Genomic DNA, 18,384 nt, shown 5'->3' with positions numbered 1-18,384 from the left:
GCCTGGGCGACAGAGCGAGACTCCGTCTCAAAAAAAAAAAAAAAAAAAAAAAAAAGTAGGATAATATGATGAACTCTCAGGTACCCATTACCAAAGTTTAAAGCAATTATCACTTTTCTGTTATATTTTACTCCTCAATTTTTTTTTTTTCTGGAGTATTTTAAAGAAAATTTCAGACCTCTCATCATGTCAATTGTAAATTTATTTTATTTATTTATTTATTTTTTTAAGACGGAATTTCACTCTTGTCACCCAGGCTGGAGTGCAGTGGCGCGATCCCAGCTCACTGCAATCTCTGCCTCCCAGATTCACACCATTCTCCTGCCTCAGCCTCCTAAGTAGCTGGGACTACAGGCACCCACCACCACGCCCGGTTAATTTTTTTGTATTTTTGGTAGAGATGGGGTTTCACCGTGTTAGCCAAGATGGTCTCAAGCCAAGATGGTCTTGATCTCCTGACCTCGTGATCCGCCCACCTCGGCCTCCCAAAGTGCTGGGATTATAGGTGTGAGCCACTGCGCCTGGCCAACTGCCTGTAAATTCTTTTTTTTTTTTTTTGAGACAGAGTCTTGCTCTGTCGCCCAGGCTGGGGTGCAGTGGCCGGATCTCAGCTCACTGCAAGCTTCGCCTCCCGGGTTTAGACCATTCTCCTGCCTCAGCCTCCCGAGTAGCTGGGACTACAGGCGCCCGCCACCTCGCCCGGCTAGTTTTTTTTTTTTTTTTTTTTTGTATTTTTTAGTAGAGACGGGGTTTCACCGTGTTAGCCAGGATGGTCTCGATCTCCTGACCTCGTGATCCGCCTGTCTTCGCCTCCCAAAGTGCTGGGATTACAGGCTTGAGCCACCGCGCCCGGCCGTAAATTCTTAAATGTGTATCTTTTAATTTATCCAAGTTCTTTCTTTTTTAAAAAAAAAAAAAAAAAAAAGCTGTTTATTTGTTGAACAAACTTTTTTTTTTTTTTTTTTTTTTCTGAGACAGAGTCTCGCTCTGTTTCCCAGGCTGGAATGCAGTAGTGCCATCTTGGCTCACTGCAACCTCCACCTCCCAAGTTCAAGCAATTCTCCTGCCTCAGAGTCTGAGTAGCTGGGATTACAAGCACATGCCACTACCGCCCGGCTAATTTTTTTAGTTTTAGTAGAGATGGAGTTTCGCCATGTTGGCCAGGCTAGTCTTGAACTCCTGACCTCAGGTGATCCACCTGCCTTGGCCTCCCAAAGTGCTGGGATTACAGGTGTGAGCCACCGCACCTGGCCAAAACTGTCATTTTTATATATAATTTTCTCATTTGCCTTTTAAAAAAACTTGAGGCATACTTTACATACAGATCTGTAATATGCAGATCTTATGTGTACTGTTGAATGAGTTTTGGCAAACATATACTTTTGAAACTCATATCCTTAAGAGAGCTCAGAAGTAAATCCGCACTTGACTGGTTAATTGATTTTTGACAAAAGCACTGAAGCAAGACAGTAGGGAAAACTTGTAAGTATATCATAGATGGTACCAAAACCTTCATATGTCTTAATAACTTTTTCCACAGACAGGTATAAAAATCTTCCCACAGCTTCCCGAAAGCTACAGTTCCTGGAGTTACAGAAGGACTTAGTAGATGATTTTAGGATACGATTAACACAGGTGATGAAAGAAGAGACTAGAGCTTCCCTTGGCTTTCGATACTGTGCAATTCTTAATGCTGTGAACTACATCTCAACAGTACTAGCAGATTGGGCTGACAATGTTGTGAGTTAATATGCTTTTATATTAAGTAATATATTACTAGCTCAAACTATTAATACTTTTCGAAATGTTGAATCTATTGCAAGCAAAATAAACATGCTAGACAGAACCATAGTGCCATAATTAGAAGGTACAATTAAAATACACATTTTTCTCAATCAAATCTCAAGTACTGAAATAATCCTGATATTTTAATGTTTTTAATCATTGGATAAGCAAGCCTTTCATGAAATAATTATTTATAGAGTGAACCATACTTGGAAATATTCATGTGTGGTAATTGCAGTCACAGGAAAAGCTAAGATTAAATAATGATGTCAAAAGCAATCCAGGACTTTAAGGAAAATAAAAGAATAACGTTTAGTACCTCTTGAATGTCTTGAAAACATGACAAATTATAAAGAGTCATGAAAATAGGAAGAAACATTTAAAGTTTTAATTGTTTCATACATTAAAAATCTATTTGGCTGGGTGCAGTGGCTCAAGCTCTTAATCCCAGCACTTTAGGAGGGTGAAATGGGAGAATACTTGACTCCAGAAGTTGGAGACCAACCTGGGCAACATAGGGAGACCTCATTTCTCCAAAAAATAAAAAATAATTTAAAATTAGCCAGGTGTGGTGACGTATACCTGTAGTCCAAGCTACTTGGGACTGAGGTGGGACGATCACTTGAACCCAGGAATTCTTGACCAGCCTGTGCAACATAGTGAGACACTATCTCTAGAAAACATGAAAATATAAAAATAAGAAACATTTTGTGTATCATATTTTCAAATATATGCATGAGTAAATAGAACAGGAAAATGAACTTCAGTGTGGCGACCACTCAGCTTTTTTTTTGAGACAGAGTTTTGCTCTTGTTGCCCAGGCTGGAGTGCAGTGGTGCAATCTCAGCTCACTGCAACCTCTGTCTCCTGGGTTCAAGGGATTAACCTGCCTCAGCCTCCTGAGTAGCTGGGATAACAAGTGCTCGCCACCACGCCGGGCTAATTTTTTTTTTTTTTTAGTAGAGACGAGGTTTCACCATGTTGGCCAGGCTGGTCTTGAACTCCTGACCTCAGGTGATCCACCCGCCTCGGCCTCCCAAAGTGTTGGGATTACAGGCATGAGCCACCATGTCCGGCTCACTCAACTTCTTACACCAATTTTGTTTTATTTAAACCTCTCTTCTGCCACCCCATACCTAATTATTTTGAAGCAGATCTCAGATATCATATTTCATGGTAATATTTTTATATAGAGATATATATTAGTATGTATCTCTAAAAGGTAAGAACTCTTTAAAAAAAAAAAACACTATGATTGTATCTGAAAAAATCAACTGATTTATTGGAGGGTATATTTTAAATAAATCCATAAATAAAAACCTTGGGTCCAGTTAACAAATACCATAAGACCTTTTCCTTCCAGATTCTACCAACCCTTCCCTTCTCCATGCAGATTCTGACATGATTTGGTCTGCCTAATTATTATTAAGCAAACCTACTGACACATTTGATCTGCCTTACTATAATTATTAAGTAGTAATTTATTTTTACTCTTTTTATTAATTCAAGGAATATCCTGGCTGTCAGGACTTTTGGTAACCAGATTTTCCAATAGATGCTTCCAAACAAAAGTCTAATTAGCCTTTATAACCTCGCCACAGACAGATGAATTCTTTTAGATGTTTTAGATATTAACATCATCTCAGAGGACCTTCAGAACTCCCTTCTTGAACAGGGTACCCTTAGGTTAAGAATCATTGTTCGGCCGGGCGCGGTGGCTCAAGCCTGTAATCCCAGCACTTTGGGAGGCCAAGACGGGCGGATCACTAGGTCAGGAGATCGAGATCATCCTGGCTAACATGGCGAAACCCCGTCTCTACTAAAAATACAAAAAAAAAAAAAAACTAGCCGGGCGAGGTGGCGGGCACCTGTAGTTCCAGCTGCTCGGGAGGCTGAGGCAGGAGAATGGCGTGAACCCGGGAGGCGGAGCTTGCAGTGAGCTGAGATGTGGCCACCGCACTCCAGCCTGGGCGGCAGAGCGAGACTCCGTCTCAAAAAAAAAAAAAAAGGATCATTGTTCAAAATCAACTTAGGTTTATACCAATTTAGGTGTCCCATAAAGTAAATTTCGTGACAGAACGCATAAACAGAGAACTAGGATGACCATGAAACCTTAAAGTAGAATAGACATTAAATACTAAAGAAACTAACTGTACTGAATAAATCTGATGACTATGAAAATTTTAATATGAAATATTAAAAATGTACAAAATTGTGTCATAAAATGAACACAGGAAGGTAAACAAGACAAATGCAATTTTCACTAAAGACAAAAATATACTATTAGAATGTGATAGGTAAAGTGAGAATTAAAAAATTGTAAAGTTAAATAATTAGATTGATTAACTGAAGGTTGGTGATAAATTCCACAGTATAATAGGGAAAAACGGCCGGGCGCGGTGGCTCAAGCCTGTAATCCCAGCACTTTGGGAGGCCGAGACGGGTGGATCACAAGGTCAGGAGATCGAGACCATCCTGGCTAATCCGGTGAAACCCCGTCTCTACTAAAAAATACAAAAAACTAGCCAGGTGAGGTGGCGGGCGCCTGTAGTCCCAGCTACTCGGGAGGCTGAGGCAGGAGAATGGCGTAAACCCGGGAGGCGGAGCTTGCAGTGAGCTGAGATCCGGCCACTGCACTCCAGCCTGGGCGACAGAGCGAGACTCTGTCTCAAAAAAAAAAAAAAAAAAAAAAAAAAAGGGAAAAACAGGCCGGGCGCGGTGGCTCAAGCCTGTAATCCCAGCACTTTGGGAGGCCGAGACGGGCGGATCACGAGGTCAGGAGATCGAGACCATCCTGGCTAACACGGTGAAACCCCGTCTCTACTACAAAATACAAAAAACTAGCTGGGCGCAGTGGCGGGCGCCTGTAGTCCCAACTACTCGGGAGGCTGAGGCAGGAGAATGGCGTGAACCCGGGAGGCGGAGCTTGCAGTGAGCTGAGATCCGGCCACTGCACTCCAGCCTGGGCGGCAGAGCGAGACTCCGTCTCAAAAAAAAAAAAAAAAAAAAAAAAAAAGGGAAAAACACAATTTTCAAGTGTGTCCAGATGAGTCACAAAGATGGACAAGGTAAATTAATTTAAAATTTCTGTACGTTATCAAATCTTAATGCAATAAAACAAGAAATAAAAGCAGAAATGAAATATATTCAAACATGGACATGTGAAAACATTAAATGCCTGGATTAGGAAGGAAGTCTTGAAAACATGACATTTTAAATTATGAATTTGGGAAAAAAAATTGTAGTATGCCAATTAACGCACTATATAGTACATTTTGTTATATGTAGAACAAAAATGTATGGTTACTTCTAAAGCATTGTATAGAAGAAAATGTATTCCTCATAATACCTATTTTAATGTGAAAGAAAAAGCCAAACAAAACCGTTTTTGTTTTAAATCCAGGGTAATAAGCCAAATAAATAGGGGGCAAAAATAAATACAATAAATATACTAATCATAGATATAAACAAGATAAAAACCTGATAAATACAATCATAGTTTATGCTTATCTGTACTCTGTCTGGGACTTAGTAATTAGTTAAAGCTTTTTTCCTATAAAGATGTTAACTGAAATCCATGTGCACAATATCATTCTGCTGAGCAAGGAAAATAAAACAATTATTTCATAGTATGATTATAAGATAGAGGGTAATGATCAATTTGTTTATAAAGTCAGCTAATCAGGCTGGGAGTGGTGGCTCACGCCTGTAATCCCAGCCCTTTGGGAGGCCAAGCGTGTGGATCACCTGAGGTCAGGAGTTCGAGACCAGCCTGGCCAACATAGTGAAACCCTGTCTCTACTAAAAATACAAAAATTAGCCGGGCGTGGTGGCACATGCCTGTAGTCCCAGCTACTCAGAACGCTGAGGCAGGAGAACCACTTTTTTTTTTTTTTTTTTTTTTTTTTTTTTTTCTGGAGACGGAGTCTCGCTCTGTCGCCCAGGCTGGAGTGCAGTGGCCGGATCTCGGCTCACTGCAAGCTCCGTCTCCCGGGTTCACGCCATTCTCCTGCCTCAGCCTCCCGAGTAGCTGGGACTACAGGCGCCCGCCACCTCGCCCGGCTAGTTTTTTGTATTTTTTTAGTAGAGACGGGGTTTCACTGTGTTAGCCAGGATGGTCTCGATCTCCTGACCTCGTGATCCGCCCGTCTCGGCCTCCCAAAGTGCTGGGATTACAGGCTTGAGCCACCGCGCCCGGCCAGGAGAACCACTTGAACCCGTGAGGCAGAGGTTGCAGTGAGCTGAGAATACGCCATTGCACTCCAGCCTAGGCAACAAGAGCGAAACTCCATCTCAAAAAAAAAATAAAGTCAGCTAATCAGCATACATGCATTCATTTTGTATTTTTATGTGTTGTGTTTCTAATTTAAGTAAGTATTCTCTCAGCACCCCCACAGCTCCATTTTCTGCTAAGCATTTTTAGTAATATGAAACAAATTGTTATTCTTGACTCTTGTGCCAGAATTTTTTCTTCAATGAAATCATTTGTAGAACATCATCAGCTGCTTTACTTGGTGCTATAGTCTGTTAAGAAAGATGACTGGGCACGATGTCTCACACCTGTAAGCCCAACACTGTGAGCCAAGGTGGGCTGATCGCTTAAGCCCAGGAGTTTGAGACCAGCCTGGGCATTATGGCGGGACCTCATCTCTACAAAAAATACAAAAAATTAGCCAAGCATGGTAGTGTACCCCTGCAGTCCTAGCTGCTTGGGAGGCTAAGGTGGGAGGATCACTTGAACCCAGGAGTTGGAGACCAGCCTGGGCAGCATAGGGAGACCCTGTCTCTACATAAAATAAAATTAAAAAAAAAAATTAACTGGGCGTGGCAGGCATGCCCTGTGGTCCCAGCTACTTGGGAGGCTGGGGTGGGAAGGTTGCTTGAGCCCAGGAGGTTGAGACTACAGTGAGCCTTCATCACACCACTGTACTCCAGCCTGGGCAACAGACGGAGACCCTGTCTCCTCCCACAAAAAAAAGATGAATTAGCCATCATCCCTACCCTTAGAAAACGTATAATCTCCTGCTGAATTAACTAGGTCCTCTGTCAGCAGAGAAATAATCAAATTTCAGAGTTGATTGTTCAAATTGTGAATGAATTGTGTACTAGCATGGTTATTATGGTACAAATCTGACCAAGTGCGGTGGCTCATGCCTGTAATCCCAGCACTTTGGGAGGCTGAGGCGGGTGGATCACCTGAGGTCAGGAGTTCGAGGCCAGCCTGGCCAAGATGGTGAAACCCCATCTGTACTAAAAATACAAAAATTAGCTAGGCATGCTGGTGGGCGCCTGTAGTCTCAGCTACTTGGGAGGCTGAGACAGGAGAATTGCGTGAACTTGGGAGATGGAGGTTGCTGTGAGTCGAGATTGTGCCACTGCACTCCAGCCTGGGTGACAGAGCAAGACTCTGTCTCAAAAAAAAAAAAAAAAAAAAAAAATAGGCGTGGTGGCGGGCGCCTGTAATCCCAGCTACTACTCAGGAGGCTGAGGCAGGAGAATTGCTTGAACCGAGAGGTTGCAGTAAGCCAAGATTGCGCCATTGCACTCCAGCCTGGGCGACAAGAGCAAAACTCCGTCTCAAAAAAAAAAAAAAACTATATGGTGCAAATTCTGTCTTAACCTCAAAATTCTTTAATCATATTCACAGTCCTTCAGCCAGTGAATACTGTATAAGTAAAAATTATTAAAACTTTGTATTGCATAATTAGAAAAAGGAAAAAGAATGAACAGGATTCACTTTCCATTTGTTTCAGGTTCTCTACCGATAACTGTCTGCTGGTTACCAGATTGTGCCAAGCCTGAAATAAGCAGCCATGCAGAATTAGGAATTTTTCCGTTGTAGATGACAGATACCAGATTCAAACTGGCCTAAGTTGGGGTGTGGGGTGAGATATGGGAGGTGAGGAATTTAACTTTCTGAAAGGATTAGGCGTGGCTGTTCTAAAGTTGTCCATTTCTGGTTTTGCTCTGAGGCAGGCTCTGGACATGTGGCCACAGGTGGTTCCAGGCTCATGTGGTCCTTCTGCAATCTCAAAAGAAGAGTGCTGCTTCTCTGATAGTTTCAGCAGAAATACCAAGATGCCTCTCATATGTCCATCTCTGAACAATCACTAGTGCAGGCAGGGCATGGTATTACCAAGTTAAGTGTGCATCCCTGGCACCAAAGGATAGGGCTGACACCACCTAAATTGTCTCAGATTGGGGAAGAAGTGGTTCCCCAAAGGAAAATTGGGGTACTGTTAAAAGAAGGGGAAAAATTGCTGGCCATGTAAAAGTAGTTGATGCCCATGACACATTGCCATGCAAAAAGATAGGGGGCGGAAGGAGAGAGGGAGATGGGGGGAGACAAAGATAGAGATGATCTAAGTTCATGTTGGGTAGTCTGAATTTTAATAGTAAATGTATAAAAAAAAATTAACCACAAGATTTTATGGTTTGTTCGTTATCCATGAAATCTTTGGGAGAGTTCTAAATGGCTTTTGGTTTTTAAAATTTTGTGTAGTTTTATTTCAAGAACTTTAAAAGAAAAGCAACTGAAAATTCTTAAGAAAACATTTCAAGGGTAGCCAAATGTGTTTTGTTTTTGTTGTTTTTTTTGAGAAAGGGTCTCACTTTGTCACCCAGGCTGGATTGCAGTGGTGTGATCTTGGCTCACTCCAACTTCTGCCTCCCAGGTTCAAGTGATTCTCCTGCCTCAGCCTCCCGAGTAGCTGGGATTACAGGTGTGCGCCACCATGCCCAACTAATTTTTGTATTTTTAGTAGAGATGGGGTTTCACCATGTTGGTCAGGCTGATCTCAAACCTCAGACCTCAAGTGATTTGCCTCCCCGGCCTCCCAAAGTGTTGGGTTTACAGGCGTGAGCCACTGTGCCTGGCCATCAAGGCTAGCCAAATGTTTGATGACCTTAATATGGCTTATTACGCTGTGTTCATGGCCTAATGCTATTCAGAGTTTAAAAAAAAATAACCTTGGCAAGGTGATTTATTTAGTCCTCTGTTAATTGTATTTTGGAAAAATAAAATTTCAGACCTTTATAGTTAATTTTATGCTTAAATGCTTAATGATAGTGTCATTTAAAAATTATTTTTAATTTTATTTAAAACAAGGCCAGGCACAGTGGCTCACACCTGTAATTTCAGCACTTTGGGAAGCCAAAGCAAGCGGATCACCTGAGGTCAGGAGTTCGAGATCAGCGTGGCCTACATGGTGAATCCCCATCTCTACTAAAAATACAAAAATTAGCCAGGTGTGGTGGCACTCGCCTATAGTCCCAGCTACTCGGGAGACTAACGCAGGAGAATCACTTGAACCAGGGAGGTGGAGGTTGCAGTGAGCCGAGATCGCGCCATTGTACTCCAGCCTGAGGGACAGAGCGAGACTCCATCTCAAAAAATAAAAAAACAAGTAGATAGTTTCATTTTTTTTTGTTTTTTGAGACAGGGTTTTGCTCTTGTTGCCCAGGCTAGAGTACAGTGGCACGATCTTGGCTCACTGCAACCTCTGCCTCCTAGGTTCAAGCAATTCTCCTGTCTCAGCCTCCTGAGTAGCTGGGATTATAGGCGCCCGCCACCATGCCCAGGTAATTTTTGTATTTTTAGTAGAGATGGGGTTTCAGTATGTTGGCCAGACTGGTCTCGAACTCCTGACCTCAGGTGATCCACCTGTCCGGCCTCCCAGAGTGCTGAGATTACAGGCATGAGCCACCACGCCCGGCTGATAGTGTCATTTTTTTTTGTTAAGTTCGTGATTACCATACACAGAAGTTGAAAGAGAAAAATATTTTTCACTATATGTAATCCATGTGATATGAAATTCAAAAGCCACAAAACTGTATATATTGAAACTATATATAGTGAAAATAAGTCTTAATTCTAATCTTCCCTAAAGCCAATCACTTTGATCAATTTCTTATACGTATTACTAAAGCTGTTTATATAAATACTGGTGTGTGTATGTCCACATGTGGTAACATACTATGCAGACTCTTCTGCTTTTTCTGGTTAATATGTCTTGAGATTGTTCCATTTCAAAACAGTTTAACATTGACTAGTGGGAATGTAACATAGTACAGTTGATGTGGAAAACAGTATGACAGTTCCTCAAACTGTCTTTTTGTTTTCTGAGATGAGATCTTGTTCTTTCGCCCAGGCTACAGTGCAGTGGCCCAATCTCGGCTCACTGCAAGCTCTGCCTCCTGGACTCCAGCAATCTTCCCATCTCAGCCTCTTGAGTAGCGGGGACCACAGGTCTGTGGCTACCACACTCAGCTAATATTTTTTTTCTAGAGATAAGGTCTCACTATAAAATGATTCTCTGGCCTTAGCCTCGTAAAGTGCTGGCACTACAGGCATGAGGTACCATGCGCAGCCTTTCAAACTGTTAACACATAGACTTACCATAAGATCCAGCAATTCCACTCTTCAGTACATACCAAGAGAAATGAAACATATGTCCACATAAAAACTTGTACTGCCGGGCGTGGTGGCTAATGCCTGTAATCCCAGCACTTTGGGAGGCTGAGGTGGGCAGATCATGAGGTCAGGAGTTTGAGACCAGTCTGACCAATATGGTGAAACACCATCTCTACGAAAACTACAAAAAAAAAAAAATTAGCCGGGCGTCATGGTACACACCTGTAATCCCAGGTACTCAGGAGGCTGAGGCAGGAGAATTGCTTGAACCCAGGAGGTAGAGGTGGAGGTTGCAGTTAGCCGAGGCATGATCTCAGCTCACTGCAACCTCTGCCCTCCAGGTTCACGCAATTCAGCCTCCTGAGTAGCTAGGATTACAGGCACATGCCACTATGCCCAGCTAATTTTTGTATTTTTAGTAGAGATGGGGTGTCACAATGTTGGAATGTTGGCCAGGCTGGTTTCGAACTCCTGACTTCAGGTGATCCACCCACCTCGGCCTCCCAAAGTACTGGGATTACAGGCGTGAGCCACCGTGCCCAGCTGAATTATACACTTTAAATGGGTGAATTGTATGATATATGAATTCTCTTTCAAGCTGTTTAAAACAAAAAAAGTATGTTAATGTGTTAACATGTTTTTGCTTTCAGTTCTTTCTACAACTTCAACAGGCTGCACTGGAGGTGTTTGCAGAGAATAATACTCTGAGTAAATTGCAGCTGGGACAGCTAGCCTCTATGGAGAGCTCCGTCTTTGATGACATGATTAACCTCTTAGAGCGTTTAAAGCATGATATGTTGACCCGTCAAGTAGACCATGTTTTTAGAGAAGTTAAAGATGCTGCAAAATTGTATAAAAAAGAAAGGTATGTCTATGTAAGTCAGCTCTTAATACCAGTTTGGTAAAAGTTGAAGATGGTATATGTGGTCAGATTTCCAAGGTATCTAGATAGAACCTGGTTTGGCCTTATGTACTTTAAACTTCATTGTTGGAAATCTTTCTAAAATATGTTCTTGGACATTTTTTTTTTTTTCAAGACAGTCCTACTCTGTCACCCAGGCTGGAGTGCAGTTGCATGATCTCGGCTCATTGCAGCCTCCACCTTAGAGGTCAAGTGATCTTCCCACCTCAGCCTCCCAAGTAGCTGGGACTACAGGCATGCACCACCACACCCGGCTAATTTTTGTAGTTTTAGTGGAGACCTGGTTTCACATTTTGGCAGGCTGATCTCCAACTCCTGACCTCAGGCAATCCACTGCCTCGGCCTCCCAATGTGCTAGGATTACAGGTGTGAGCCATCACACCTGGCTCGCTGACATTCTTAATCAGAATAAACTGGTTATAATTTAGCTGTTTGTAAATATATTAATAGGATAGTGTGTGATATGGGGTTGAATAGCCTAACCTGTCTCCCATTTTGCAAAGTAAAGTCACCTGTGGTACTCTGCATACTTTTGTTGTGGTTTATCCCACTACCATTCACTGTGAACACCTGTGTTACTTTCATCCTTGATAGCAAGCAGTATCTTTTTGTCCTAGTGTAGTCCCTGCCACACAGAGTGCCAAAAAAATGTGTTATTCGTCCTGATTTTACTAAAAATCAGAGCATAATATTAGCTGATGTCTTAATTAAAATGCTAAAATCAGGTTGGGTGCAGTGGCTCACACCTGTAATCCCAGCACTTTGGGACGCCAAGGCAGGCAGATCACTTGAGAGCAGGAATTCGAAACTAGCCTGGCCAACGTGGTGAAACTCTGTCTCTACTAAAAATACAAAGATTAGCTGGGCGTGGTGCTGGGCACCTGTAATCCCAGCTACTTGGGAGGCTGAGACACGAGAATTGCTTGAACCCTCTGGCTCTAGCCTGGCCAACAGAGCGAGACTCTGTCTCAAAAAAAAAAAAAAAACCAAAAACCAAAACAAAACAAAAACTACATAAAATGCAAAAATTAAGTGACATTTAAATTGTAATTGCTTTGTATTGGTAATCCCCATATTAAAATTTGGGGATATTTCCAAAATATCCCCATATTAAAGAGTATTTGAGAGTGAAAATATAAAATACAGGTACATTTATTTTCTGATAGAGCTTTTAATGTTGGACTGTGTATTTTTTCTTATCCAAAATGCCCTAGAACACTTCCTCCAATTTAAAATGATTTAAAAACTTTAAAAATACAAACCAATGAAAATTTTTTGGTAAAAATGTGTTTTTTCCAGATGGTTGTCCTTGCCATCTCAGTCAGAGCAGGCAGTGATGTCCCTGTCCAGTTCGGCTTGCCCCTTACTGCTGACTTTACGAGACCATTTGCTTCAGTTGGAGCAGCAGCTTTGTTTCTCCTTATTTAAAATTTTCTGGCAAATGCTTGTAGAGAAGCTGGATGTATACATCTACCAAGAAGTAAGTAAGAATAGACTGTCTTTGGGCTGTGATAATAAAGACAAGCATTAAATGAATTATTCTTTGTTTCAGATAATTCTTGCTAATCACTTCAATGAAGGAGGAGCAGCCCAGCTGCAGTTTGATATGACTCGGAATCTTTTCCCTTTGTTTTCTCACTATTGCAAGAGACCAGAAAATTATTTTAAACAGTAAGCTCAACATTTGACAATTAATATTAATGTATCAAATTGTTACAGGAGGCTAACTCCTTTTAACTTTAGGGTTCTGGAGATGTTTGGGTGGGATAAGATCAGTTGAAGTTTTAAAACATTGTCTACTGTATGTTTACAGCACAATGGGGAAACCAAAATGATAGATGTGACCCGTGACCTCAAAAGGTTTCAGAACTAGATATAAATTATATACTGGGTTTTGTTTTCTAGTATTTGGTTTAATGCTTCTAGTTGCTTGGTTACTGGAGGAATAAATCGAAAATGAAAAAAAGTTGTGCCCTATTCACTAAATATAAGAAATTACAGGGCCGGGTGCAGTGGCTCACGCCTGTAATCACAACACTTTGGGAGGCCGAGACGGGTGGATCACGAGGTCAGGAGATCGAGACCATCCTGGCTAACATGATGATACCCCATCTCTACTAAAAATACAAAAAAAAAAAAAAAAAAAAAATTAGCCAGGCATGGTAGCGGGTGCCTGTAGTTCCAGCTACTCGGGAGGCTGAGGCAGGAGAATGGCGTGAACCTGGGAGGCGGAGCTTGCAGTGAGCTGAGATTGCAACACTGCACTCCAGCCTGGGCAACAGAGCAAGACTGTGTCTCAAAAAAAACAACAACAAAAAAAATTACAAATATGTTTAATACTTAATAGGCCAGGCCTGAAAGAAATTTGTTTCCTTAAACATTTGACATTAATTTTGGTTCTAACTGTAATTATAGTTTGAGAATTTGTTGATATAAAATTTAAATTATAGACCAGGCATAGTAGCCCACACCTGTAATCCCAGTACTTTGGGAGGCAGAGGTGGGAGAATTGCTTGAGGCCAGGTGTTTGAGACCAGCCTGGGCAACATAGCAAGACTCCATCTCTACAAAAAGTATTAAAATGAACAAACAAAAAGCCAGATGTGGTGGTATGGACCTGTAGTCCTAGCTACTTGGGAGACTGAGGCTGTAGTGAGCTATGATCATGCAATGGCACTCCAGCCTAGGTGACAGAGCAAGATGATGTCTCAAAAAAAAAAGTAAAATTTAAACTGTTTGGGTTTTGTGAGGTTATAAAGCATTCCTTTTAAACTTGTAAAATGAAAGCTTATGTTTACATGTTTCATATGACAGCTTTTAAAATTTAATGTTCTTTCTGCTGCCTTCATTTTATCCCTTATTTTTGTCTTTTCCCATATTCTAATCTACCTAAAGTTATAGCCATATTTAATATAGTATTAATATCAAGTATTGTATTTAGGGAAATAATGGATACATATTGAAATAGGGATCCTATTACCTTAATCTAAAGAAATAGAAACTCTGCACCTGTGTAGTCTTACCATGTTAAAAGAACCAAATAATAAATCCATAAGTATTTTTATAGAGAACATGTGGACCAGCAGTACAGAGAAGCTGTTTAGGATTCTCAAAATTGTTATAATATGGTTGATGCGGCTGGGCGCGGTGGCTCAAGCCTGTAATCCCAGCACTTTGGGAGGCCGAGACGGGTGGATCACGAGGTCAGGAGATCGAGACCATCCTGGCTAACACGGTGAAACCCCGTCTCTACTAAAAAAAAAAATACAAAAAAGCCAGGCAAGGTGGCGGGCGCCTGTAGTCCCAGCTACTCGGGAGGCTGAGGTAGGAGAATGGCAGGAACCCGGGAGGCGGAGCTTGCAGTGAGCCGAGATCGCGCCACGGCACTCCAGCCCGGGCGACAGAGCGAGACTCCGTCTCAAAAAAAAAAAAAATATATATGGTTGATGCAGATAATGGAGATCTCATTTCCCTCCTTTGTTTTCCCTAAACAGCATAAAAGAAGCCTGTATTGTTTTGAATTTGAACGTCGGTTCTGCACTACTCCTGAAAGATGTACTGCAGTCAACTTCAGGGCAACTTCCTGCCACAGCAGCATTAAATGAAGTTGGAATTTACAAACTGGCTCAACAAGATGTTGAGATTCTACTTAATTTGAGGACAAATTGGCCTAATACTGGAAAATAATGTCTTTCAGAAAAACGTTTTCTTGGTTTTTGTTTTTAAGAGGAAGCCAATTGGATTTCAAGTTATACGATGAAATTCTGAATTAATGAAACTGGAAAACTTTATAGGATTAATTATCTTGGATTTATGGCGTTATTAAAATGCTGACCATATTTCCTTCATCCTCTTGTTCCTAAGGAAACAAAAACAGAAAACGAAACAATGAAAACTCATTCTATTTACAAGTATAAATGCTGAGTATGTCTGTTGAAGACAAGAGCAGAGATATTAAATTATAACCAACTTTCAATTTCCTGTGCTAATTAAGGAAAATTCTGTTGTGGATAATCAAACATAGCCAATAAATTTTTTTTTAAACTCACTTTAGAATGCATATTTTAATTGAGGCACCTGTATCTAGTTTGGGAATTCACTATATTTCCTTAAGAAAACTGGCAGGGCACAGTGTCTCATTCCTGTAATCCTAGCACTTTGGGAGACTGAGGTAGGAGGATCGCTTGAGGCAGGAGTGCAAAACCAGCCCGGCCAACATGTCAAGACCCTGATTGCATGTCTGTAGTTCTAGCTACTTGGGAGGCTGAGGTGGGAGGATAACTTGAGCCCAGGAGGTCAAGACTACAGTGAGCTGTGATTGTGACACTGCACTGCAGCCTGGGCAAGTGAACAAGACCCTGTCTCTAAAAAAAAAAAAAAAAAAAAAAAACAAAAAACCACATTGTGAGATGGTGAATAAGATAGGATTGTTCTTCTTTCTCACAAATGTCCTTCTATTTTAAATGCTTCCTAGTTTCATTCTGTCTGACAGTGGGCAACCTTTTCTTTCTGGATGAAACATTTCAGGCCATGGCACTCTGACTCAAACATTCCCACGTGGTAGGGAATGTAATTAAACATTATTATTTATGTAACTGATGAGACAAAAATCTCAAGTTTCTTTTTTCTTGTAACTTTTCCTTGACCTTGGGCTGTATTCAATAATAGCTTCTTAACTAATAAAATCTCAGAGTAAAACTTCTTAAAAAATTGAGCTAGATTCCCTGGAAACTTTCTACAACTATTAAATTTTATTCCAGTGGTTTTTCTCTGACTTAGCAGTGATTTAATCCTGTAATATCTCAAAATCTAAAATTAGGCTGGGTGCGGTGGCTCACGCTTGTAATCCCAGTACTTTGGGAGGCCAAGGCGGGTGGATCACCTGAGGTCGGGAGTTTGAGACCAGCCTGACCAACATGGAGAAACCCTGTCTCTGCTGAAAATACGAAATTAGCCGGGCGTGGTGGCGCATGCCTGTAATCCCAGCTACTCAGAAGGCTGAGGCAGGAGAATCGCTTGAACCTGGGAGGCGGAGGTTGCCATGAGCCGAGATCACACCACTGCACTCCAGCCTGGGCAAAAGAGTGAAACTCTGTCTCAAAAAAAAAAAAAAAAAAAATTTAAAATTATCAGACTAACATGCAGCCTATGCTACTGATAAACACTGACTTTGTGATAATTTTGAGCTAAATTGTATTAGTATGTATTTTATAGAGAGAGTTTCCAGCTAGTGTGTTGAGCTCAAAGTGTCTCTGTTAGTTGTCCCAGCATAGTGGTGATTCTTCACCTCATCCTTTGAGAATTGCTGGGGCTTCCTATTTAGAATGGAGCTGGCTGGGCGCAGCCCATTACATGCCTGTAATCCCAGCACTTTGGGAGGCCGAGGCAGTGGATCACTTGAGGTCAGGAGTTCGAGATCAGCCTGGCCAACATGGTGAAACCCTGACTCTACTAAAATTACAAAAGTTTGGGCCTAGTGATGTGCCTCTGTAAGCCCAGCTACTGGGAAGCTGAGGCAGGAGAATCGCTTGAAGCTGGGAGGTGGAGGTTGCAGTGAGCCGAGATACTGCCACTGCACTCCAGCCTGGGCAACAGAGCGAGACTCCATCTCAGAAAAAAAAAAAAAAAAAAAAAAAAAAAAGAATGAAGCTACCTCCGGAGCTTCCTCTCTAACCCCAGCATTTTCCCCTCCTATTCCCGAGCTTAGAGACTTTACTGTCAGCCTTCCCTGTCCTCACTTTCCAGTCAGCTGAAAGTTTCAAGGGAACAAAATATTTCTTTCAAAAGATAGGAACCTATTTTAAAAGGCGTTATGTTTCAAAATCATGCCACCTTATTAAAATATTTGTCACTTAAAAAACTTACACTTCCTCCTTGAATTTATCCAAAGTTATTATATGTCCATCATGTTTTAAATCTTCATCTTCAGTGCATAGACCCAGAGTTTTTAGGGCTGTAAAATAATGAGAAGAAATTAAGTGAGAATTTTACAAAGTGAGAAGTATTTTCTGCTAGAAAAAAATTATGGAATGACCACAAACTATTACCTCAATTTGTAGAATGTACTGACCTTCTTTATACTGCACAAATGATATAGTGCCTCTGCCTGAGGGGTCCATCATCTCAAACATGGCCACAATGTTAGAGTTATCCATAAAGAAAGGAAATGCTACGCCTGTTACTTTTGCAATTCTCAGTCGTTCCAATAGAGATATTAAATATTCTCTTGGTTTTTCTGCAAAAGAACAGTTCCAGCTCTTTCTGATACAAAATTAAAATATGTCGCAAATAGAAGTAGTCATCTAACAATTATTAAACAGCTATAGCAAAGGCACTGTACTAGGCACTGGGGACACAGGCCTTACTTTTCATGAAACAGTCCAGCAAGAAGGTAAGACATTGAATACTTAAATAATTACATATACAAATGCCCTATCTCAGATGATTGAATACAGAGACTGGACCTGGGCATTTTTTAGAAAAACTCCCCAAGTGACTGTAAGTTGCAGACAGGGTTGAAAACCAAAAAGATAGAGGGAACAGCATAATGCAGGGAAGAAGTTGGCCACCTAAAGAATTGATAAGATATAAATAATAGGCCGGGCATGGTGGCTCATGCCTGTAATCTCAGCACTTTGGGAGGCTGAGGAGGGTGGATCACCTGAGGTTGGGAGTTTGAGACCAGCCTCACCAACATGGAGGAATCTCATCTCTACTAAAAATGCAAAGTTAGCCGGGCATGGTGGCGTATGCCTGTAATCCCAGCTACTCCGGAGGCTGAGGCAGGAGAATCACTTGAACCTGGGAGGCGGAGGTTGCAGTGAGCCAAGATCACGCCATTGCACTCCAGCCTGGGAAACAGAGCGAGACTCTGTCTCAAAAAAAAAAAAAAAGATTTTTTAAAATATATATATATACACACACATACATATATATAATAAAAACAGACTGATAAATATGGTCCTGTAATTAGGAAGCATATGTATTCATTTCTAACATAAAAGCAATTTGGATAAATATTCTGTAGTTTAAGCAATTTTAAAAATGAAAAATCAAGATCAACTCACTTTTCAGAAATAGTGCAGAACAATCATGATGAAGCCAAAAGGAGTAGTGATAGAGCAGTATGGATGGTATATACCACTCTTGTTGCTTGATCATTTTATCATTTCAATCTTAAGCTTTACTCTTACTTTTTTTTTTTTAAGTTAGAGACAGGATCTTGCTATGTTGCCCAGACCAGTCTCGAGCTCCTGGGCTCAAG

The 18,384-nt window shown here is 41.2% G+C and overlaps 2 protein-coding genes across 3 annotated transcripts in view; one reads left to right on the top strand and one right to left on the bottom strand.

Annotated features, from left to right (window-relative positions):
* Positions 1-15,168, top strand: part of RINT1 (RAD50 interactor 1) — a 40,045-nt gene extending 24,877 nt beyond the window's left edge. Inside the window, 5 exon segments of the mRNA XM_050782686.1 lie at positions 1,541-1,740; positions 10,849-11,063; positions 12,420-12,600; positions 12,673-12,791; positions 14,615-15,168. Of these exon segments, the coding sequence (XP_050638643.1) occupies positions 1,541-1,740; positions 10,849-11,063; positions 12,420-12,600; positions 12,673-12,791; positions 14,615-14,807 (908 nt within the window). The 3' untranslated portion in view covers positions 14,808-15,168.
* EFCAB10 (EF-hand calcium binding domain 10) overlaps positions 14,900-18,384 on the bottom strand; it is a 312,208-nt gene continuing 308,723 nt past the window's right edge. For both annotated transcript variants that reach the window (XM_050782726.1, XM_050782727.1), the window contains 3 exons: positions 17,191-17,355; positions 16,986-17,073; positions 14,900-14,979 (listed from right to left, as the gene is read on the bottom strand). In XM_050782726.1, coding sequence (XP_050638683.1) covers positions 14,943-14,979; positions 16,986-17,073; positions 17,191-17,355 — 290 coding nt within the window. In that variant the 3' untranslated portion in view covers positions 14,900-14,942. The remainder of the gene's footprint in view (positions 14,980-16,985; positions 17,074-17,190; positions 17,356-18,384) is intronic.

The sequence above is a fragment of the Macaca thibetana genome, chromosome 3 (genome assembly GCF_024542745.1).
Source record: "Macaca thibetana thibetana isolate TM-01 chromosome 3, ASM2454274v1, whole genome shotgun sequence".
NCBI classification, from domain to species: domain Eukaryota; kingdom Metazoa; phylum Chordata; class Mammalia; order Primates; family Cercopithecidae; genus Macaca; species Macaca thibetana.
Note: the sequence above shows the minus strand (reverse complement) of the source record. Positions and strands in the feature narration are given on the sequence as shown.